This window comes from Macrotis lagotis, chromosome X, assembly GCF_037893015.1.
Source record: "Macrotis lagotis isolate mMagLag1 chromosome X, bilby.v1.9.chrom.fasta, whole genome shotgun sequence".
Classification (NCBI taxonomy): domain Eukaryota; kingdom Metazoa; phylum Chordata; class Mammalia; order Peramelemorphia; family Peramelidae; genus Macrotis; species Macrotis lagotis.
This window is the reverse complement of record NC_133666.1, coordinates 622,018,927-622,041,812: the sequence shown is the minus strand read 5'-3', so window position 1 is coordinate 622,041,812 and position 22,886 is coordinate 622,018,927. Positions and strand designations below refer to the sequence as shown.

General features: G+C 44.6%; 1 protein-coding gene across 1 annotated transcript; it reads right to left on the bottom strand.

The window, feature by feature from the left end:
• Positions 1-4,653: 4,653 nt before the first annotated feature.
• On the bottom strand, positions 4,654-12,911 carry LOC141499442 (microtubule-actin cross-linking factor 1, isoforms 6/7-like). The gene is made up of 8 exons (XM_074202154.1): positions 12,584-12,911; positions 11,647-12,018; positions 11,399-11,551; positions 8,546-8,703; positions 7,921-8,080; positions 7,748-7,832; positions 4,983-5,206; positions 4,654-4,842 (listed from the first exon to the last, which is right to left on the bottom strand). Exons 2-8 carry the CDS (start codon positions 11,986-11,988, stop codon positions 4,654-4,656), a joined length of 1,311 nt encoding a protein of 436 aa, XP_074058255.1. The 5' UTR covers positions 11,989-12,018; positions 12,584-12,911.
• Between the last annotated feature and the right edge of the window lie 9,975 nt (positions 12,912-22,886).

The window sequence follows — 22,886 nt, the reverse complement described above, 5'->3', positions numbered from 1 at the left end:
CTCCTCCTCAGCTGCCTTCCAGGCTTCCTGGAAGGGGGTACTCTGAACTGGATTTAAGTCCTTCAGCTGTACGAACACCCGCTGCAGCTTCCCCACCAGGGGCCTGTGCTCTGCAATAGCCTCCCGCAAATGCTGCAGGATGAACAACCTGGTCATAGGAGACAAAGGCTGCCGAGACACCCCAACCCCCAACTCCTCTTGGCTTTCATCACTAACCAGTCTCCATCCAGCCTCTGGGGCATTCATTATCCTCCCCTTCTCCCCAGACCCTCTCTATCTCTAATAAGCATTTCCTCACTTAAAGTCCACTCAGATCCCACTAGACTGAGACTAAGAGAAAACATCCTAGGGTTCCAGATGAAGGACTTTAAGAAAAGGAGAGATGGGAGAGAATGAGGAAGGATGATAGGAGAGAAAGACTAGAACTTTAAAAACTGGCAAGGAAATATTCATAGGAATAGGGACCCTCTGAAGATGGGAAGCAGGTCATGGACCAGAAGACTGCCAGAAACTGTAGGAACTGAGGCTAGGGCCAGTTACTGACATGCCATGTTATAGTGATCCTAGCCTGGTCTCCTCTGAGCTAGAAAAAGGGTTGCTTGAGTGAAGTCTAAGGCTAGGAGAGGGGAAGCCAAGGGAAATTCAAATTCAGAATATCTCCTCTTCTTTTTTATTAATGAAAGATTAGAGCTATAAGGGATGTCAGAGGCCCTCTGCTACAACCTCCTCATTTTTGCAAATAAAGAAACTGAGTCCCACAAAGGTTACATATTTTACAAATGAAGAAATTGAATCTCATAGAGGTTAAGTATTTTACAGATGAGGAAATTGAGTCCCACAGAAGTTAAATAACTTGTCAGATCCTCTTAAATTCAGAGTTCTTGCTACAACTCCACACCGTCCTTCAGGTAAAGGTAATTCTTATTAAGGGAACAGGAGGATCCCCAGCCCATTCTACTGCCTAAGTAATATATCTTCCTACCTAGCACTCTCCACGAAGGTCTCCTTACTCAGGTCTCCAGAGTCAGGTGCCCAGGCTGTCCCCTTCTCCCCTGGACTCACCTGCAGCAGTTCCTGCTGCTCCCTACAGGCCTCGGGGCTACCAGCAGCTGCATGTGGGTTGAGATGGGCCACAGTGTCCCGGGCCTCTTCCAGCCATGGGGCCAATTCACCCTGGGCTTCCGCAAACTGGGCTAGCAGGGAGAGGGCCCGCTCCCGGCACAATACTCCTGCAGTACTGTTCTGTTGTACCTCCTGAGCCCGACCCCTAAGGAGCTCCAGATCTACCTATAGAAAGGACAAGAGGAGATGAAGTACAGCCAACTGAGGAACTTAGGGAGTGAGTAAAATAACGACTCAAGCTGACAGGACTCAGTAGTTCAAGGCACTGATGAACCTGTAGGCTCAGAGGGTACTATGCCTGGTCTCTTCCCATCTTTGCCTGCTGAATTCCTGTTCATTCTTCAAGGCCTAATTCAACTGACATCTCCTCTAGGAAGCCTCTCCTGATTTACTACAGATGATACCCTTCTCCCTTAGGCTTCATAGAGTACTTCGCCCTCTGTGATACACTTAGCATGGTATGTTGTATATCATTGTTATTTGTGGATGGGTTGTATCCTATACTTAAATCTAAGCTCTGTGAGAACAGAGGCATTTTGTTATTGAAATTGTTCAGCTCAGAGTTCTGGGCATAGTAGGGTTTTTTTTTAGGTTTTTGCAAGGCAAACGGGGTTAAGTGGCTTGCCCAAGGCCACACAGCTAGGAAATTATTAAGTGTTTGAGACCGGATTTGAACCCAGGTACTCCTGACTCCAGGGCTGGTGCTTTATATACTATGCCACCCAGCCACCCCTCGTAGTAGTTATTTTTAAAATGTTTATTGAATGAACACTCTCAGAAGCTGAAAGGGACCTTGAAGACCATCCTCTAGTCCAATCTGCATTTGACCATAAATCTCTTCTACATCAGAGCTAACAAGTAGATATCTAACCTCAATTTGAAAATTTTCAGTGATTTTGGCAATCCATTCCCTTTTTTTTTGGAAGTTGTTCCTTACATAAAACTTCAATCTGCTTTTCTATAACTTAACACATTGTTCCTTGTTCTGCCCTCTGGGTTAGGCAGAAAATAAATTCCAATAAAAGAAAAAAAATGTCAATAAATATTTGAAAATAGCTAGCCTTCCCCAACCTAGTCTTCTCCAGGTTACAGCTCCCTAGTTCCTTCATTAGATTCTCCTTTGGAATCTGCAGGGTCTGGCTCAGCCTATCTTCTCAGGCTGTTTCCCATCACTACCTTTCACACACTTAGCATCCTAGCTAAACAGGCTCATTGGCTGGTTCCCAAACTTGTCATCCCATCTCCTGCTTTAGTACCTTAGTACAGACTGCCACCTAGGCCTTGAGAATGTACTTCTCTACCTCTTAGAATCCTTTTGCTTCCTTTGAGGTTCAGCTCAGGTTCCACCACCTAGTGGCAACCTTTCCTGTTTCACCCTAGTCGTTGGCATTGTCTCTGACCTCAAATCATTAGGCACAAAAAAATTATCTGTCTCCATATAATATGTCCATCTTCCTCCCACTCCCCAACCAGAATGTAAGCTCCTCAAAGGTTGGGATTGTTTTGTTCTGTTTTTCCTTTGGATCCTCAACACCTAAATAATAGTGATGATGATGATGATGATAACAATAGCTAACATTTCTACAACACTGACTTTGGGACAGGCACTCAGATAAGGATTTTACAATTATTATCTTATTTGATCCTTTTAACAAACCTGGGAAATAGGTGCTCTTATTATCCTCATTTTATAGATTAGGAAATTGTAGCAGTCAGTGGGGCTAAATGACTTGATCGAGGATACCCAGATATGAAATCAGGTCTTTCTGACTCCACGTCTAGCACTCTATTCAGTATGTCAACTCGTTGCCATATATTAGATACTTAATAAATGTTTTGGATTAGGTAGGATGGCATGGTATTCAGTAAGAGCACTGTCCTTGAGAAGGCACCATCTTGGTCACCCTCCTCTGTACATTTTTTTCCTTCCTAAAATGTGGAATACAGGACTAAAGGTATACTCCAAAATGTGGTCTGACCAGAGCAGAGAATGGCAGGGCTATCAACTACCTCCTCCATAGCTCTACCTACTCTAACACACATACATACACACACACACACACACACACACACACACACACACACACCACACTATTCTAGACACTCACTCTCCTAAAGTCACATCAGCTTTTGGGGCTGCAGTGTCACACTATTGTGAAATGACAGCTACTAAACCCCCTTGACTAACAACTTGTCTTTACCATACTTCTCCCATCTTTCCTCTGTGAAGTAGATTACTTGAATCCAAGAGTGAGAGTCTTATATTTATTCCAATGATATTTCATCTTATGATATTTCAGTCTATTATTCTAACCTGTCTGGTTCTTTTTGGATCCTGACCTCATTGTTCAATGTGTGAGCAATCTCTCCCAGCTTTGTGTCATTTGCAGGTTTGATAAATGGGTCACATCTGTGCCATTATCCAAATGATGGATATTTTTTTGAATAATACAAGACTCAGGGACAGATCCTTGAGGCATTCCAATAGAGAATTTTTTCTCCATATAAGTCAACATTGATTTATTAATAAATATTTGGGGGAAATGATCATTGAATCTGCTGAATTCATACCTAAATGAATTTTCACTAGTTCCTATCTCTCAACCCTTTCTATAAGCATAGCATGATAGACTTGTTAAATGTTTTCCTGAAATCCAAATATGTTGTACCTAGAGTCATTAAGTCAATAAACATTTATTGAGTTTCTACCATACTCCAGCTCCTATGCTAAGCATTAAGGATACAAAGAAAGGCAAAAAGCAGAACTCCCCTGATCCATCAGTCTAGGGTACCTTATCAAAAAAGGAAATGACATTAATCAAATGGAAACTGTTCTAGATGAAGTCATGACACCCTTACTGCCCTTACTAAATGATTCCAAACCATTAAATGAATGAAAAAGTTTGCCAGACCAATAGGAAGTCAAAAGTCCTGGGTCATCAGATATCCGGAGAACAGTCAGGACCCAGAGACCAGGTTTAACTCTTAGGACACATGCAACCAGAATTCCAGGCAAGCTCCCACCCCAGATGGGGTCCCGACCACTCACCTGAAGTTGTTCCTTTTCCTCAGAGGGGCAGAGGCTGGGAATTCCAACACCCAAGAGTCCCAGGAGGCGGGTCCTTAACTCCTGCTGCTGTAGAAGTTCTGCAGCCAGTAGCTGGTAAGTTAAAGACAGGAGGTAAATTTGAGAGAGAAAAGGGAGAAAAGAAGCAAATGAGAGTCATAGGTGGAGGAAGAACAGGGAATGGAGGAGTTCATTCTCCCCTTTCTCCTTATTCTGCCTATTCTGTCCTTTGGTAAAGAGAGGGAAGGAGGGGAAAGCGGAGCCTCTAATCTACCCACACTTCTACACAGCCCCTCACAGTCCTCAGGGTCAATGAATGATGCCTGTCCCCACCTATCCATCTGTCACTCTCTGGAGAGATCATAGGTTCATAGTGTCAGAACTCTAGAGTCTCTCAGAGGTTATCTAGTCAAACACTCATTTTACAGATGAGGAAACTGAGGCCAAGAAATACAAGTGATTTGTCAAAAGTCATAGGTAGTAAATGTTAGAAGTGATTGTTGGTCACCTCTATAGGGTATAGGAGGATCTACCTTGTGTTGGCCTAATTGATCCTGGAGTGCAGAAGTTTCCAAGGTCACTCCATTCAGCTCTTCTACCCGTTGCCCAAGGGTGTCCAGGCGGCCCAATTCCTCCCCTATGGCTTTCCGCAACTGAGGCAGGGAAAAGGGAAGAGAGTGGAAAGAGGAGTGGTCTCCCTCTGCCCTGCAAGACCCCCTCCCTTTCTTCCCATTCCACTGCTGTGCTGGTCATGCTAACCTCGCCCTCCCCTCCCTCCATCCTCTCCAGGCACCTGCTCTCTGTCTTCTTGTTCTCCAGGTTCAGCCACTGCCCATGCCTGCTCCAGTCTTCCCAGCCAGGCTGCAGGTGGCGGGGGTTCTCCAGATGGCTGCAGTCTGGTGGCTGCCTCCAGAGTCTGCTCCAACCGAAGTCTGATGTGGGCCCCACTCTGCCCAGCCAGCAGCAACCTCACGCGCAGTTCTTCAAGTTGCTCCCGTACCAGCTGGGCCTCTTCCCCTAGAGCCACAGAGCACTGCACTCTCACAGGAGACCCCAGGTCAGGACATAGTAGTCATAGGGATGGATCACAGGGGGGCACAAGGAACACAGTCACAAGTGACATAGAGGGCACAGCAGGCACAGTCAATACAATTTGACTGGCATCTAGGTGGCACAGTAAACAGAACACTGGACCTGGAGTTAGGGAGATCCGAGTTCAAATTCAGCCTCAGACATTTCCTAGCTGTATGATCCTGGGCAAGTCACTTAACCTGATCTCTATTTGCTTCAGTTTCCTTATCTGTAAAATGGGCACAACAATGGCATCTACCTTCCAGGATTGTTGTAAGGATAAAATGAGGCAACATTTGTAAAGTCCTTTGAAAAATCAGAAAACACTATATAAACACTAGTTATTATTCTAATTATTATGGCCACAGGGCATAGTCACAAGGGAAATGAGGTACAAGAGACACAGAGAACAGAGACTGAGGGATTCCTGTGGACACTGGTTATTAACTCTTTTCCACTGCAGGAGTCTTAGACTTCACAAGACTTTGAACACAGGGCAGAACTCTCAGTGACAGCTGGCAGGGCACAACTGAACTCTTGCTTCTGTGGGATCCCATATCTATGATCTGAGTTCTCTGAGTAAGGTTCAGGTAGGATAGGTGGGTTCCTGTACCCCCTCAGCTGAGTTTTCCCTTCTTTTGCTGCCCACCCCCTTCCCAGAGCAGCTGCTAACCACTTCTAAGCCAAGCATCTCTGTTTTTCCCCAGCTATTGTGATTTAAACAGAGATACCCTTTTCTCCTTTACTTGAACCAGGACAATGTAGTTCTAGATCTTTCTAAAATAAGGAACTGAGTTTACCAATGGCAACAGCAATTGACTCATGGACTGGAGGCTAAGTGATTAGAAATACCTTTCCTTCCCTTTTTCATTGTTGTCAAAAGTTAATAGTAGCTTAGGAGAGGCTGAGAGGCCAGTGAACCCAATCCTTTGACCGGAGTCTGCTCCCTGCACATTGCTGCTGGCTGATGATTGCCCTTAACCTTCTAACCACGTGGTGACCACCAAGAAAGAGAGACAGTGCTAGGGGCTTTGGCTATGGCAACTTCCCAACAGTGGCAGCAGAGAAGAGCTGACCAAGGACTGCAAAAGGCTCTGGCTGCTGAATATAAGTTGCGCTATCAAGTGCTCAATAGGCTTCTGGTTACTGGAGGACTAGGATACCCAGCTCTATGAAAGCCTCTTCTTCTGGGTTTTGAGGAGTTTGCTTTATCGTTTCTTTGAGTTTTCCCTCAGTTTCCTAATTAAGTTTCTTTTGAAAAACTCCATGTTTATCTCTTCTGAACTTAGATGAATGGGTTTTGTCCACCCCTTGATAATAGAGTGATCCTGACTCTCAGTCACTGTCAAACACTTTGCTGTAATCCATACACTATTCCTACCGTCAAGAAGCACTAAATAAGTGTTACAGGAGGACCCAGACGGAGACACAGGGGTAATAGGGCTGGGACACAGTGGGGCACATGGGTTCAAGGTACTGTGGTAAGAACTAGAAATACAAAGAAATACAAAAAATAACACTCTCTGTCAAAACAAACAAATGACATTAATCTGGCTTTGAGGTCTAACTTGATGGGGATGACAGAGATCCCAACCTGAGATCCAGGGATATACTGGTAGAGTTAAAGTAGATAGAGGGGGACTATCCTGTATAAGAAGTGGTCAGAAATGAAGCTAGAAGAGGTTAGCAGGGTATGAGGTAGCCCTAGGGCTCTCTGACTTCATGGGAAACTTGGACCTGGAGAACTGCACTGTGCCTCTTCACTAGGGAAAAGAGAACCATTGAAGTTTCTCAGAGAGAAGGACCTGCAACAGAGGCAAATCCTAGAAAGATGGTCCCTAAATTAGATTCTGCAATTAGGATGTGCCTCTGGGTCTAATCTACCTGTATACTCATAAGACACTAGAATCTCAACTTTGAGGGGAACTTAGAGATCATTTAATCAAGAGGTCTGCTGTCTGAGAGCTCAGGGCCAAATCTAGCCTTAAGCTAAGAATGGGTTTTTTGGTTTTTGGTATTTTTTTGCATTATCAAAGAAAATTTTATGGTTTTCAAAAATGTAAACACTTTTCTTAGCTCTGGGATTATACAAAAACCAGCAACAGGACAGATGAGGTGCCATACTGGGACTGTCAAATGTCAATCCCTGGTTTAAATCAACCAACCTTTCCATTTTACCACAGAAAACAGAAGCCTAGAGTGGTTAAGTGATTTGCTCAAGTTCACACAAATAGTAATAATTTGAACTCAGGTCCTCTGATTCTACATATTATTCTACTTTTTGTCTCTTTTCTATGATGCCCCATCTTTCCAAGCCCTCATAGTCATATTTATCATCTGAGACAGAAAATGGTGGGGGTTCCATCATTTAGGGGATAGCGGCTAAGATGGGGGAGAATGTGACCTGGATTTAGGAAGGAGCTACCAAGCTATCAGCTGGTAACAGCAAAACAAAAGAGCCCTGCCCACCCTCAGCCACTAACTTACCCATCACCAGTTCCAGGAGTCTCTGACCCGTCTCTCGCACAGTCTCCATGTCTGATGCCTTCTGCCGGACTTCCTCACATACATCCTACCAAGAGCCACACAATAACCTTATTCGCTTAATAGACAATGCCTGAGGAAGGGGCTCTCAAGGAACATGGCACTCTCCCTCATACCTGAACCTGTTCCAGAGCACTCTGGAGGGGGCCAGTCCCAGGTTCCTCCCACCAGAGCTGCGCCAGGAGCCGCTCAGCAGGACCCAGCCAGGCCACAAAGCTATCACGGGCTGCTTGGAAACTTCTGGCTGCAGGGACTAACTGCTCAAGAAGCTTCCACCTAGGACCAAAAAGGAAAGAACAGAGTAAGCCTAACCTTAACCCAGCACCCCCCCCCCTTTACCTCCACCGTCCTCCAGGCTCAATCTTCATTCCCATTCCTGTCCCTGAAACAGTCCAACCATTCCTAGAGTCCCTCAATATTCTACCAATGATAAGTACTATTTATAAAGTGTTTGATAAAGCTGACTCCCCTAATCACTCTTTCTATCCATATTGCCTGCTCACAATCCCTGACTTTAGACTTCCTTTGTCTCTCCCTCTCACAACTCTTCTATCATCTCTACCACACAATATCATTTCCCATTTTCAGGTAGCTCTCTCCTAACCTTAGTCACTCCACACAAATCATTGTCTCTCTGGCCTCAGTCAGTGATCTTCACCATGTTATATTTCCCTTAGTCCTCCCTCATCCCACTCACCATCATGCCCCAACCCCAGGCATCCCTCCCTCAAAGTCCCTCACCTGGCCTCTGCTTTTTGTGTCAACTGGTCCCACTGTTCCTGGAGCCTATGGAGGGTCTCCCTCTCTTCACCTTGGCTTCCTTCAGTTGGCTGTTCCCCAGTGTCCTGTAGAAGCCTCTCCATGCGGGGCCTGCCTTCCTCCAGCAACCGTTTCAGGAGCTGGGGCAGCCATGGTGGGCAGTACCAAGCCAAGGGCAAAGATGGGGTCTCTGCTCAACCCTCAGGAAGTTCCCTCCCAAGAGGGTTGAGCAGATTTGCAAATGAGCTGAGTTCTATCTAGCTTCTCTTAAGGGGTAGGAGTCAGGATGGGCATGAGGAACTATCTGATGGGAACCTATTCTCTGCACTACCCCCCCATCTCAGAACTTCTTGTCTCTTCTCATCCTTCCATCCTTCCCTTTTGTCTCAGAGGAAGAGATACACCACCCCCTTATCAACATAAATACTTCTTTCTGTTTCCCTGATCTGATTCCCTTCATCTCTTCTCTTGCATCTTCAATCTCTCCCCCTCTTCATACAAAACAGCTTTCCCATTGCACAAAAACCCTGCTCAGTGACTAGAGCACTGCATGATACACAGTAGCCACTCAATAATTACTTGTTGAATGAATGAATGAAGTCTTCCTATGTCCCTGCGACAACCTCAAGTTACGGTTCCATCTCTCTTCACTGCCAAACTTCTGGAGTCATCCATACTCATTGTCTCTACTTCACCACCCAATCATTCCTCAACCCTTTACAATATAACTTCTTACTAGTTCTCCCACCTCACCCCCAAAACCTGCTCCCTTTGAGGTTGCTACAGACCTTATCAACCAAATACCATATACTCTGAAACCCCCAAAACTCTGCTCCCTCCAAGGTCTCTAAGGATCTCATCATCAAATATCTCTTAGGAATCCAATGCAACTCATCTCCCCCCATTTCTTGTTATTCTCTCTCTCCTCTTTGAGCCACAGACTCTACACTCTACTCATTTTGACCTATCTCTCTGACTACTCCTAACAATTAGAATTCTTCAAAAATGAAATGGGTTGCTTTCTAGTCCAATCTCCTCAATTTTACAACTGAGAAAATAATAAAGTTGACGATATAGTAGTTTACTTTTATCAAATTTATCCCTTCCCTTTTTTTACAGATGAAGAAACTGAGGCTGACAAATTAAGAAACTTGTATATGGTTGCAAAACTAGAACATTTCAGAGGCAGGGTTCAAACTCATGTCTCTCCTCCTTAGTACAAGTCTAGCATTCTCTCTACAAGGCTTCACTAGGAGGTCAGATAGAATGGAAACCAACCACCAAACTACTTTCACAATTTGGCTAGAGACTGTGAAGTCTCTAGCTTTAGCCCTAACCCCTCTCCAGTCTCCAGATCTACATTTTTCAATCGCCTACTAAACATTCTAGCTGTCCTCAAACTCAATGTGGATTTCTGGGTCTTTGTCCATGGTGCTGGATTTCAGAAACATGCTTTTGTCACCTGCCCCAGACAGGTGAAACGGTAGTTTGTATATAGGAAGAAAAAGAAGGAAGGTCAAAAACTATTGGTTATGTTGCCAAAAGGGGAGGGGTGTTTAGGGGAGGGGAGCTGCCAATCTTTTGGACTGGGGGATGAAGTGGAAAGGGGAATGGCAGGAAGGGAAAAGGGTAGCCCAAGACCAGGTCTTAAAAAGAGAGAGAAAAAAATCAGGAAGACACTTGGAAAACACAGTTACAAGGTCTGACAATAACAACAAATGTTACTGACCTTGGGCTGAACCTCTGAACACCCTGCTTTCACTATACTTGCCACATTTCTTTTTCTTGCCTTATGGGGGACTTGCCTATAGACTAGTTAAGTTCTTTTAACTCTACCATTTCTCTGTCTGGTATCTGGCCTTGAGGCAACCAGAGAAGAGCTAATAGATTTTCTTAGTCCCAAGGAGGGGTAGAGAGAAGGTGGGGGTGGGGGGAGGGAGAGGGAAGGGGGAAGCAACATCTGTTTAGAGTCTCCTTCCTTCAGACCTTGAGGATGGTCTAGCCACTACAACCATCACTTGGTCATCACCAGTAAGATATTAGCTCAGTAAGTGACAAGTCTAGGAACCCAGTGTCAAACACAATTTTGTGTATAATTATATATGTAGTACCAAATCAAAAAAAAATTTTCTGTGCAACCTTGCACCAGGGGGCTCAGGAAGTTCAGGAGGAGGGAAGGCTGACCATCTTAGCCTCAGTTTCTTCATTTATAAAGTGAAAAGCTTGGATTTAGTGGTCTCTAGAGTTCTTTTCAGCACTAATTCCTCTGATCTCCTATATCCCCATCCTTAAAAAAACCCCAGCAACCACTTTTTCTTCTAATTTATCCTTCTCTATTAATTGGCACCCCCCAATCATCAACTCTTCAAGTTATACATTCTTGGTCCCCTCTTCTTTTATGCCCCAACAGCCTCAAAAGTGCTATTTTATCTCAAAGTTTTTCAGTTCCTTTCCATTTCTGTTGCTACCACTCTATCCAGACCCTTGCAAGTCCAGGGACATGTCTTACTCATCACTGTTTCTCTCTCCCAGTCAGTGCTCACCCAGTTCCCAGTACGTGTTGAATGAATGTGCAAATGAATCAATTACAGTAAAAAAACATGCCTCTGTACCATCATTCCAAGGTTGGGGGGGGGTGTTAATAGGTAAATAAGGTTAAGTTTACTTAAAGAGGGGGCATCAATAATCACTGTCAGTGATTCCCTGGACCTAGAACATGTAAATTATAAGGCTCAGAGCCTACTTTAACACAACCTGCTCCCCTCTCCTCCCCTCCTTTTAGGTACCATGTCTTCCCCTCCCCTATCCCTACCTCCTTCCCCTTTGACTTCCTACCTTTTGTTCCTGTAGCTGGGCATTGGCTACCTTAACCTCGGCTGCTGGGGGTCCCTGACCTGCCTGTAGTTCTTCCATGTCATCCAACCAGCTCTGGAGAGCAGCAGGGGGCTCAGGAGGTTCAGGAGGAGGGAGGGCTGCCCACTGGGGTGCCTAGAGAAAGGGTCAGGAACAGCTACCTGAACTCCAAATGCCCCAAATGATCATACTCCCTCCCCCACCATGAGTTCCTTGGGACCAGTGCTCACCGGGGCAAGTTGTCCAGCACTCTCACTCAGCATGGTCACTGTTCGGGTGACTGTGGGCTGCCTGCCCCCTGGATATCGTGTTACCTCCACAATTTCTGTCACCACTGTTTCTGTGACCTCTGTCACTTCTGTTACCTCCCGAGTGCTATGGGTCCTCCAAGCCCATGGGCTCCCTGGTGAGAGGGGGATGGCAGGAGGTGGTGGGGCTGGGGGGTGACAAAGGCCAGCCCCAGATCCAGGTCCTGTCCCTGGTCCAGTGCTGACCCCTTGACCCTTCAGGAACTCTTCCGAGTGGTGGCCCTTCTCCCCCAGGCAGCTGGGTCTGGATGCTGGGTTACCCATGGCAGTCTTAAGTGGGGTATAGGAACCAGCCTGCAATACAACAGCAAAATGAATGCAAAGACATGAGACTGAGATCTGGGACAAGACGCCAACACAACACTCAGCCTCTTCCACTCATTCATGATCCATGTGGTGGAGCAGAATGGGTCAGACACCCAAGACACCCAATTGTAGACATGGGAAGCATGCTGTGTTTGAAGTATAACCCCATAGTTCCTGACCAAATTTAAATTTGTTCTGATAGGGCATGATCTGGATAAACATCTTTCCTCCCCTTGGCCCACCCTGGAAGCAGTTAATACACTTCTCAGTTCCCAACCCCTGGGAGAAGGCAAAGAGGAGCACAATGCAGAGGAAACATAGGGCAGGTCACCCCTGATTAGTGTTATTTCTCCAGTCCTCTCTCTCTTCTTCCATCTCTCTCTCTCTCTTAGATCTCCATTCCCCAATGGCCCCCTTCGTCTAGGACCTGCATGGGCTCACTTTCCCCTAGAACTCCTTCCCCCAGATTTCTCTCCCACCCCATCCCACCCAGCTTTTCTGTTCTGATTCCCCTTCCCCCAGCTCCCAGGCAGGGAGGCCCCAGAGGACCTACCTGAGGACTTCAAAAAGGAGGCGTCTCAGGACAGGGTAGTAGTCTCTGTCACTCCAAGAGCCCTCAAGACCCAGAACCCAGTCCCTTTTTTCTACCTCCCACTCAAGCAGAACTGACAGGTGGCCACGTGGCCAAGCAGGCTGACTGACCGTTAGGAGGTGGGTACATGGAGGAGGGTTGGCTCTTTCCAGACCCTCCTGATGGGGCCACTGGGTGGTGGGGCCAGGCCAAAGGGCCCAGGGCTAGGTTAGGGGAAGCCAGAGCTTGGAACCTGAGGTTCCATTCAACCACTCTTGCTCAGGCTTGCCTGCCTGCCCAATGGGGACTTCCCATTCCTTATTCAGCCTTGTTTGGCTTCCCCCCCATCTCCCAACCCCCACTAGTCCACAGCACTCTGGTCTCCCCCCAGCTTTCCAGTTCACGATCAGTCTGTCCGTCCGGCTATCTTAGCTCAGTGTTTCCAAAGGTGCAGCCCGCCAGATGGAGCCCCGCCCCCTCTCCTCCCCTCCTCCCCTGACCCCTTCCCCAACCCTGACCCCCCCCACCCCCAGCCCAGCACATAGCACACAACAGGCCTGCCCCTTAACTCTTTCCCAACTCCCCCGCCAGCCAGCCCGTTTCCTGGGAAACCCGCCAAGGGGCCTCAGCCTCGCAAGCCGACAGGGCAAAGAAGAGAGGGAGGGGGATGCCAGCCAGTTGGGGTGTGGGGGAGGGGGAGTAGCCAGGAGGAGTGGAGAAGGGCCAGGGAGGCGAGCACAGCAGCTTCCCCAGTGTGTTTACTCCTCCACTACGGGATCCCAAAGGATCAGGCTGGGGAGTGTAGGGTGGCATGGGGAAACTCTGGTCATGGGTAGAAGAGAAAACAGGCCAGGATTAGGAGAAGGAAAAAGCGACAAGCGGAGGTCAGGGAAGAGGGGCCGAAAAACTGCACCAGGGAACTGTCTAGGGTGGGGGATGGGGCCAGGGGCTCATCAGGCGATGGAAGGATCTTGGGCTCAAAGATTTAGCGGCTTAGAGCTGCAGGGAGCTGCCTGGAGGTGGGGCCTGCAAGGCTTCACAGGGGACACATTGTGGTGCAGATCTGGCTTGGGGGAGCCTCCCCATACTCACCAGAGGCTGAGGTAGCTGCTGTTCCAACACCTCTAGCCCACAGCGCAGTGACAAGACCTGGGCTCTCACGTCCAGGTACCAGGCCTGCCACTCACTCTGAGTCCAGGACCTGAGTGGGGCCAGAGGGGCAGAGAGAGAGAGTGAGGCAATAATTTGTGGACAGCATCCACAGCCCTCATCCCTTCTCCCTTCTTCCGGTCGGGACACAGATCCCAGCGGAATCACCTGTCTGCCGAAGGCATTGGGGAGCTGGATTCGGAGCTCTGAGTCTCCACCGGAACAGATATCTGACAAAGAAGCAAGACTATGAGAAAAGATCAGGCAGTGACCTGGTGGACCCTTCCCAGGGCCCTTGTTTAGAGCCCAATCTCTCTCACTTCTCAATAATACTAGTCACTGATGATGAGCCCTTCTTCTGGAGAATCTCCCTCTCCCATTCTAGCATGTCCTGAAAGCTTTTGGCTCTCCTCCATCCTCTCCAACCCTCCTGTTTTCTCACCCCTACCAACAGTTTGCCCTAGGCCCTCTTCTCTTTCTCTCTCTCTCTCTCTCTCTCTCTCCCCCCCATGGTGATCAAGGTTATTCCTTTGGTTCCACTAAGGGGGTTGCTTTCATTCAATTCAACAAACCTTTGTAAAACACTTGTAAATGAAGAACCCCATTAGATGACGGGAGTCATATAGAATTAATTAATATACGGTTCCTGTACTCATGAAGTTCCTGTTCTACCAAGGGGATGTGATACATACAAAGATAATTCAGTGTTTAGCACATAGTAAGCTAATAAATGCTTGTTTATTGATGACCAATACAAAATAATGGATGATGATGTATGCACCAAGAAGATGCAAAATGAGGAGGTGATATTCAAGTTAGAGATCTAAAGTGTGAAGAAGAAAGAACAAAGTCCAGACCCAGGAAGAAGCAATAGGCAATGGGTCAGAGGACAGATAAGTATATTCAGGAGACAGAGGAGCAGTATGAGATGAGGTTGGAAAGGTTGAGTAGTGATAGCTTGTGGAGAACCTTGGATGTCAAGAAGTTTGAACTTTCCTCAAGAGACTCTACAATCATTGAAGGGTTTTGAATAAAGGAAGTGATATGACGATATCTATATAAGAGGTAAGATTATCTTGGTAGCAGTATGGGCAATGGATTAGAACAGGGAAATGGAGGTGGGAAGTTCCATTAGGAGGTTACCATAGTAGTCCACATAGGTGTCAATGAGGGTTTCCACAAAGGTGGAGCTTGAGTTACCTCCCACAAGATGAATTTGAGTTACCTTTAAGGAAAGGATGTTCTTGGGGAATTGTTTGGGTGGTAGTGGTAGGGGATGGGGAAGTTGAGAGACATATCTAGGTATGATGTCTGGGAAAAAAACTTCCTAACAATTAGGACTATCCCAATGTAGAAAGGACTGTCTCTGGGGTTCTTCATTAAAAAGGTGGTCAATGTGTTGGGGAGGTCTTGTTTAGATTAGTTTAGATTAGATGGTCCTACGGCATTTAGGTGGTGCAGTGGATAGAATACTGATCTTGGAGTGAGGAGGATGAGAGTTTGAATCAAGCCTCTGACAACTGACACTAGCTGTATGACCTTGGGGAGTCACATAATTAACTCTGATTGACTCTTCTCCTGGACATCTCCAGTTATCCTGATTTTTATCTGGTCACTGGACCCAGATGCCTCTGGAGTAGAAAATGAGAGTGGTGACTTAATACAACATACCCCTCACTCAAATCCAATTCATGTGCTTTTCATATCACCTCCCTGATATCATGGTCTTCTTGGAGAACAAAGGGCAAACATCATCCATCTCTTTTGATGAATTTATAATTGTTATTTTTGAGAGGATGGGAGCCCTGCCCAGGATGTTCCCCCTCTCATTTTTTTTCTGAGTTACTTCAGGATTGATGTAGTTATGTGGCAGAACACCAAACCCCTTGCAGATTTCAGGAGGCTTCCTGATTGACTGACAGCAAGTGAGGGCTTGAAGAATAGTTTATGGGCTTGGGACACCATTTCTTTCTAGAGCCAGGAAGGATTAGTTGCTGCAGGCTAAGGAAGAAATACCCCCTTCTTCCCAGTCCTAGATATCTTATCTATGTAAATGTAAGGATCACTTAGTCTGAGACTAGGCTTTCTTTTTTATCTGTTCGTCATATAACATCACTTAATACATTATTATAGAATTTGCCTATTGTAGACATTGTTCCAGGGGAGCCCAGTGGGATCCTCTCTCCATCTCCTTGGCCATAAACATCAGAAATTTATGGACTAAAGCAGAGGTGTCAAACATATGACCCTCAGCCTTATGACCTTAATCAAATTAAAATGTAATTGGAAAATATTTAACAAGAAAAAATAATAAAAAGAAATATATAAGCATGCCTGATAATATGTAACTCACAGGGATTCTTATGTATAAGATTCTTATGTATAATTTAGTGACTCCTATTTCTATTTTTGAATTTGACACTACTAGTCTAGAGTGTTAGAAATGGGGAGAGAAAGGAAAGAGGGCATGGATGTCAGACTTGGGTGTTCAGTCATCATAGAGGCAACAGAACAGCTTAGGGTCTTCCCCAGATTTGTTCTCTGGATTGAGTTTGAATGACCAAGGAAAACATAAAATGATTAACAAAAATGAATTAACTGAGGCCAAAGGTAAAGAAGCAGCTAAAATCATTGGACAATAAGGTGAGGTTCAGCCCATTATAAGACTTGGAACATGCTCCTGAACATCAAGGGAGGAAGTAAGTCTGAAGGTTAGAAGAGACATTCGGGCTAGAAACAAATTTGAGAGTCATCTATACACAGCTGACACTTGACCGCCTTTGAAGTCAATGTGATTACACTGAAAGTGTAAAAGAGGACCCAAGACAAATTTTAGAATTTCTGGAACAATGTTGAAGGGACCAGGGAGAGAATGAGGAGCCAATTAAGGAAGGAGGCAGGAAGAGAACTCAGACCATGTGGTATTTCAGAAGTCAAGAGAAGAGAAAATATCTAGAAAGAAGGTCCATCATGTCAATGCTGAAGAGAGATTAAAGATGAGGACTAATTAAAAATCTACTATTTTTGGAATCATCTGTGACCAAGAGAGAGTGAAAGATGAAGTCAAGGTATCAGGTATAATTTTGAGTTTTGCGATGAAGGAAAGAAGAGAACTAGAGCCAAAGGAGACTGTGGATACTTTTTGATTGAGGAGACTTGTGTTAGTAGGCAGATGGAAAGGAACTAAATGAGGGAGAAATTAAAGATACATGAGATACAGAGTTTTACTGTTAGAACAAAGTTCTAGGGGCGGCTAGGTGGCATGGTGGATAAAGCACCGGCCTTGGAGTCAGGAGTACCTGGGTTCCAATCCGGTCTCAGACACTTAATAATTACCTAGCTGTGTGGCCTTGGGCAAGCCACTTAACCCCATTTGCCTTGCAAAAACCTAAAAAAAAACCAAAACAAAACAAAACAGAACAAAGTTCTGGAGGAAGCAGGAGATAATGGGACCAAGAACACAGGAATAGTGAATAATCAGAGCTAGTATTTAAATAGCACCATGTTATAGATGAGAATGCTAAAGCAGACAGGGCCATACAACTAGTAAATGTCTGAGGCTGGACCCGACCTCAGATCTTTCTGATTACAAGTCCAGCACTCCATCTAGCTGCCTTAGATGTGAATTGGCCAGGATTAAAAGATACCTTTTCTGAGCTGGGAAGGAAGGAGGAGGAAGGGAGAAATTAAGAAGCCCAGCCCCAGTCTCTTCCCTAGGGTTCTAGGTCTTACATTGCAGGTTTGATCTCTCCATTTGAGGTCTCAGTAGCACCTCATATTCGATATGACACGATAAATTCATCACCTCCCTCCCTGCTCAAATCAATGTTTCCCCCTGATTTCCCTTTCCCTGCTAATGACTCCCCATCAACCAGATTTGAAATTTCAGAATTGTCTGTAGCAATTCTTTCTCCATCACCTCCTATATGCCAATTGCTGTCAATTCTATCCTGATATTTCTGACATCTCTTCTCTCTTTGCCATTTTGGATGCTACTGCCCAAGTCCCTAAAGGACAGGATCTAGATTTAGAATGCAGAGACCTCAGAAGCCATTGAGTCCAACCTTTTTTGTTGTATATGGATCAATCAATCAAAAAACATATGAACCAGAAACTTTGCTGAACAATAAAGATGCAAAGAAAGGTGAAAAGAAACCCTGCTCCCAAGGACCTTATTCTCTAATGGAGAGAGATAAGATTTGGTAAATTCATGCATTCAAGAAAGAAGGTAGTCTTAAAGAGGAAAGAAAATTCAAAGGCACCAAGTTTTAGGGAAGTTAAGTGATTTTCCTTATTTTTGTCTTTGCATTCCCCAGCTCCTCTTCCAGTGTTTTACACATTACAATTGATGTTCAGTATTAACCAAGGTTGAGCATGTGATAATGCCAGAGGTGAGCTTTGAACTCAGGTCTTCTCGTGACAGTCAGTACCCTTTCCACCATACTATTAAAGATATATAAGAAATAGGGTTTAACTGTTAGAACAAAGTTCTGGAGGAAGCAGGTGGTAATGGGATCATGTGGTTGTGGTTCTTGTCCTTCATTATCAAAGAAGACCATAATGACATCACTATATTTGAGACAAATTACAATGTGTCCCTCAGACCAGTACAAGCTCAGAATGTTCTACCACAGGTTGGGCACAAATAGTCCATGTGAACACCTGGGGTAGGTACTCTAAGCTTATGGATGTCACTTTTCCTCTGAGTTGCTTCAATTCTGCCTTCCTCACAGAGAGCATACCCCACACTGAGGAGGGCACATCATGCTGGGTGATCCTGTGCTAGTGTCTCCCGTGCTGTACAATCAATTCTAAAGTTCTTCATTGAGATCTTCAGGATATTTCAGTATTGCTTCTTCTGACCCCCTTGTGAGCACTTGCCCTGTGTAAGTTCTCCAAAAAATAGTTTGTTTGGCAAGCATATATCTCACATTCTAACAATGTTTCCGGTCCATCAAAAGTTGCCCTCTCTGTAGTAATGTTGGAATGCTAGGCAGTTTAGCTCAAGAAAGGACCTCAGTGTCTCGTATCTTCTCCTGCCAGGTGATCTTCAGAATCTTCCTTAGACAATTTAAATGGAGGCAATTCAGTATCCTGATGTGGCACTGGTAGACTGTCCAGGTTTCACAGTCATATAGCAACAAGGTTAGCACAATGGCTCTGTAGACCTTCAGTTTGGTAATCAGTCTAATACCTCTTCTCTCCCACACTTTCTTTCTGAGACTCCCAAATACTGAGCTAGCTCTGGCAATGTGTGTGTCAACCTCATTGTCAATGTGAACCTCCCTGGAAAGGACACTGTCAGGGTAAGTGAACTTGTCCACAATATTCAAAACTTCTCCATTTGCTATAATCAATTGTTCCACATATGGATGGTGTGGTGCTGGCTGATGGAGCACCTGGGTTTTCTTGGTTTTAATTTTAGACCCAAATGAGCACAAGCAGCAGAGAATTGATCCATACTTTTGTTGCATCTCAGGTTCAGAGGCTGCATTGAGTACAATCATCTGCAAACAGAAGATCATGCACCAACACTACTTCTACTTTGTTCTTGGCTTTTACCCTTTTTCAAGAATTTGCCATTAGTGCAGAAGCTGACCTTGAAGCCATTCACCCTCAGAGAAGGCCTTTGATAAAATGGCTGAAAACATCATACTAAAAAGTATGGGAGCAAGGTCACATCCTTGACTTACTCCATTGGTGACTGGGAAATTTCAAGAACATTGTCCTCTATCCAGAATCTAGGCATTCTTACCATCATGGAACTGATGTACAATACTGATGAACATCTCTGGGCAACCAAATTTTGACATAATTTTCCATAAATCCTCTTGACTGATGGTATCAAAGGCCTTGGTCAGATGTATAAATGTTGCATACAGACCTCTGTTCTGTTCCTGGCATTTTCCTGGAGTTGTCGGGCAGCAAATACCATATTGTTTATTCCCCTACCCTTTCTGAAGCTACACGGGTTCTCAGGGAGTTGACCAACTTTCAGGTGAAGGGTTAACCTATTGAGACAGACTCTGGCAAGAATCTTACCAGCAATTGAATATAGCTAATAATCAGAGCTAGCATTTGTTATAGATGAGAATGCTAAAGTAGATAGGGCAACATAACTAGGAAATGTCTGAGACTGGACCTGAATTCAAATCTTTGTTATTATCTATCCCCTGGACTACTACAACAGTCTCTTAACTGTTGTCCCTGATTCCAATCCTCCCTCTAATTCATCTTATATTCAGACAATAAATCATGCTTCCTAAAATAAAGCTCTCTCCATATTGCTTATTTCTTGTTCAAGAAAACATTTAATAGTTCTTCTTTACAAAGAAGATACAATTCAGATGACCAATCATGGATCATTCAAGATCCTCTGGGACCTGGTGCCAAACTGCTTACCCAATCTTATCTCTCACTCTCCATATATTCTAATATTCATGTTTAAAAGTCTGTGCCCACTATCAAGAAATAGTCAATACTCTATATTCAGCCTGAGTGGTCTGTTTCCTGCCTCCTTACCTCACTTTGGACAGCCCTATTTCTAGGTCTTTATTCCCCAAGCCCTCTCTTTTTGAACACTGACTTTTCCGTCCTCTTCTGTCGAGGCTCAAGCCAAGTTCTGCCACTTTCTCAAAGAAGTTGAACCTAACCTACCCAATCCATAGGGATCTGTCCCTCCTTTAGACTCCTTCTTATAGGCACAGATGAAGAATGACATCTCTTGCAGGACAGATCTGCTACAAATAAATGTTTCCTAGTTTGCATTGGACCTTTACCCCTGCATGGCCAATCTTAACTCCTGATTCAAGGATTCTCCATCACATTCCCCATTTGTGTCAGAACCCATTCTCTCAAGTCATTATCTCTCCCCTGACTCCCTGCACTCCTGGGCTGCAGACTCTCTATCAGACACTAGGGGGTAGCCCAGAGCTATCAGCCTTGATCTCTTTCAGCTACTTGGGGCTGGGTTTGCCTGCAAGACTTTACCTGAGGCTTTGGGAGTCAATTAATCAATAAACTTATATCAAGAACTTACTATAGGGCAGCTAGGCCAGGGAATAGAGCACTAACCCTGGGATCAGAAGGACCTGAGTTCAAATCTAATCTCAGACATTTGATACTTATTAGTTGTGTGACCTTGGGCAAATTATTTGACCCCATTGCTTCACCAACTCCCCCCCACCAAAAAGAACCTACTGTGTACCAGGCACTGTGCTAAGCCCTGCAGATACAAAAGGGAGGAAAGATAATTCTTGCCCTCAAGAAGCATACAATCTAATGTGAGAGCCAACATATAAACATACATATTTATATGTTCATATATATATTTTATATATATATATATATATATATATATATAAAATCACATCTCCTATTTCTATTTTATGCATAAGACTAACCAATAAGGAGTCAGAAAGTCTCTAGTTGCTAAGGTGTTAAGGGAGAAGTGTTTGTTTTGTTTTTTAAGATATGACTGTGTGATTTCCTTGCCAAAAAATCCATTCTGACCAATTTACTTAAGGAGATATTGGCCTTTACAGGAACAGAAATGTTTAGAACTGCATTTTTGTCTATTCCAGGCCCCTGTGGCTGAGTAAATGCAGAGAAGACAACCTGGGGCATTTCTAGGGCCTGCAAAGAGTGTATATGAAAGAATGAAAAACCTAGTGATGGAGGCTACAGGGCAGAATATTGTCATACCTGGTCTACTAAAGACTACCATATTGAGTATCTTGCTTAATATTTTCTTGTTACAAGGGAAGAAAGTATCCAACTAAAGTGTGTGTGGGGATTATTATTGGGCAAAACAATATACAAACAACTAACAAACAAATGTATGCAGGACAAATAGCAAATACTCAAAGAGGGAAGGCCCTAATATTTTGGGAGATCTGAAAAATGTAGCTTATAGAAAGGAAGTCAGAGAAGCCAGACAATGGAGATAAGAAAGGAGAAAATTCCAGGAATGAGGGACAGCCAATGAAAATGCCCAGAATCTAGAGGTGGAGTATTTTGTACAAAAAACAGTCAAGAGGCCTGTGTCACTGGATAGCAAAGTATGAAGGAAGAGGAGGTGGAAGGGCTTCAAACTCCAAAGAGTTTTATTTGATTCTGGAGGTGACCTGGAGCCACAGGAATTTATTGACTAGGGAGATTACATGGTCAGACCTATGCTTTAGAAGATCACCTTGACAGCTGAGGAAGATAAACGAGTGGGGAGAGGCTGGGAGACGAACTACAAGGTGATTATAATAATCAAGGCAAGAGATGATAAAGATCTGCACTGGATGGTGGCAATATCAGTGGAGAGGTGAGGCAAATGTGAGAGACTCATGAAGGTAAAACTGGCAATAGATTGGATAGAGGGATGAGAGAAAGAGTGGGGAGTTCAGAATAAGCCAAGGTGAGGAAGTTCTGAAGAGGTAAGATTTGAATTAGGTTCTGAATGTCTTGAATTACCATTAGAACACCTTTTGCAAAATGCTCCTTTCTTTCCTCGGACACTTCTAACCACCCTGTTGCAGGCCCTCATCATCTCACACCTAAATAATTGCAAGGGCTTCAGAATTAATCTCCCTGCCTCTCACTACTCTCCATCCTCCACTCAGTCATCAAAGTGCGCTTCTGACCACCTCAACCTCGCTATCAATAAACTCCAATGGCTCCCTATCACCTCCAGAATTAAAGATAAAAATCCTCTGGCATTCAAATCCCTTCATCACCTAGATTCCCCTATCTTTTCAGTCTTCCTTCACTTTACACTCCTTGTTTTACTCAGTAATCCAGGGACACTGACTCTTACTGTGGAAGTTTTCATTAACTCAAAATGCTCTCATCTTCCTTACCTCCATCTCATTGCTTCCCTGGCTTCTTTCAGGTCTTAGCTAAAATCCTACCTTCTAAAGGAATTCTTTTCTGATTCTTCCTTAATGCTAGCATGCTCCTTCTGAGATTATCTCCAATTCATCCTGTATATAGCTTATTTGATGTTTATATATTTTTCTCCCCCTTTAGACTGTTAACTTCTTGAGAGTAGGAACAGTCCTTTATCTTTTTTTATCCTTAGCACTTAGCACAATGCTGATATGTAGTAAAGACTTAAAAAATGTCTTCTGGACAGACCAATTGACCT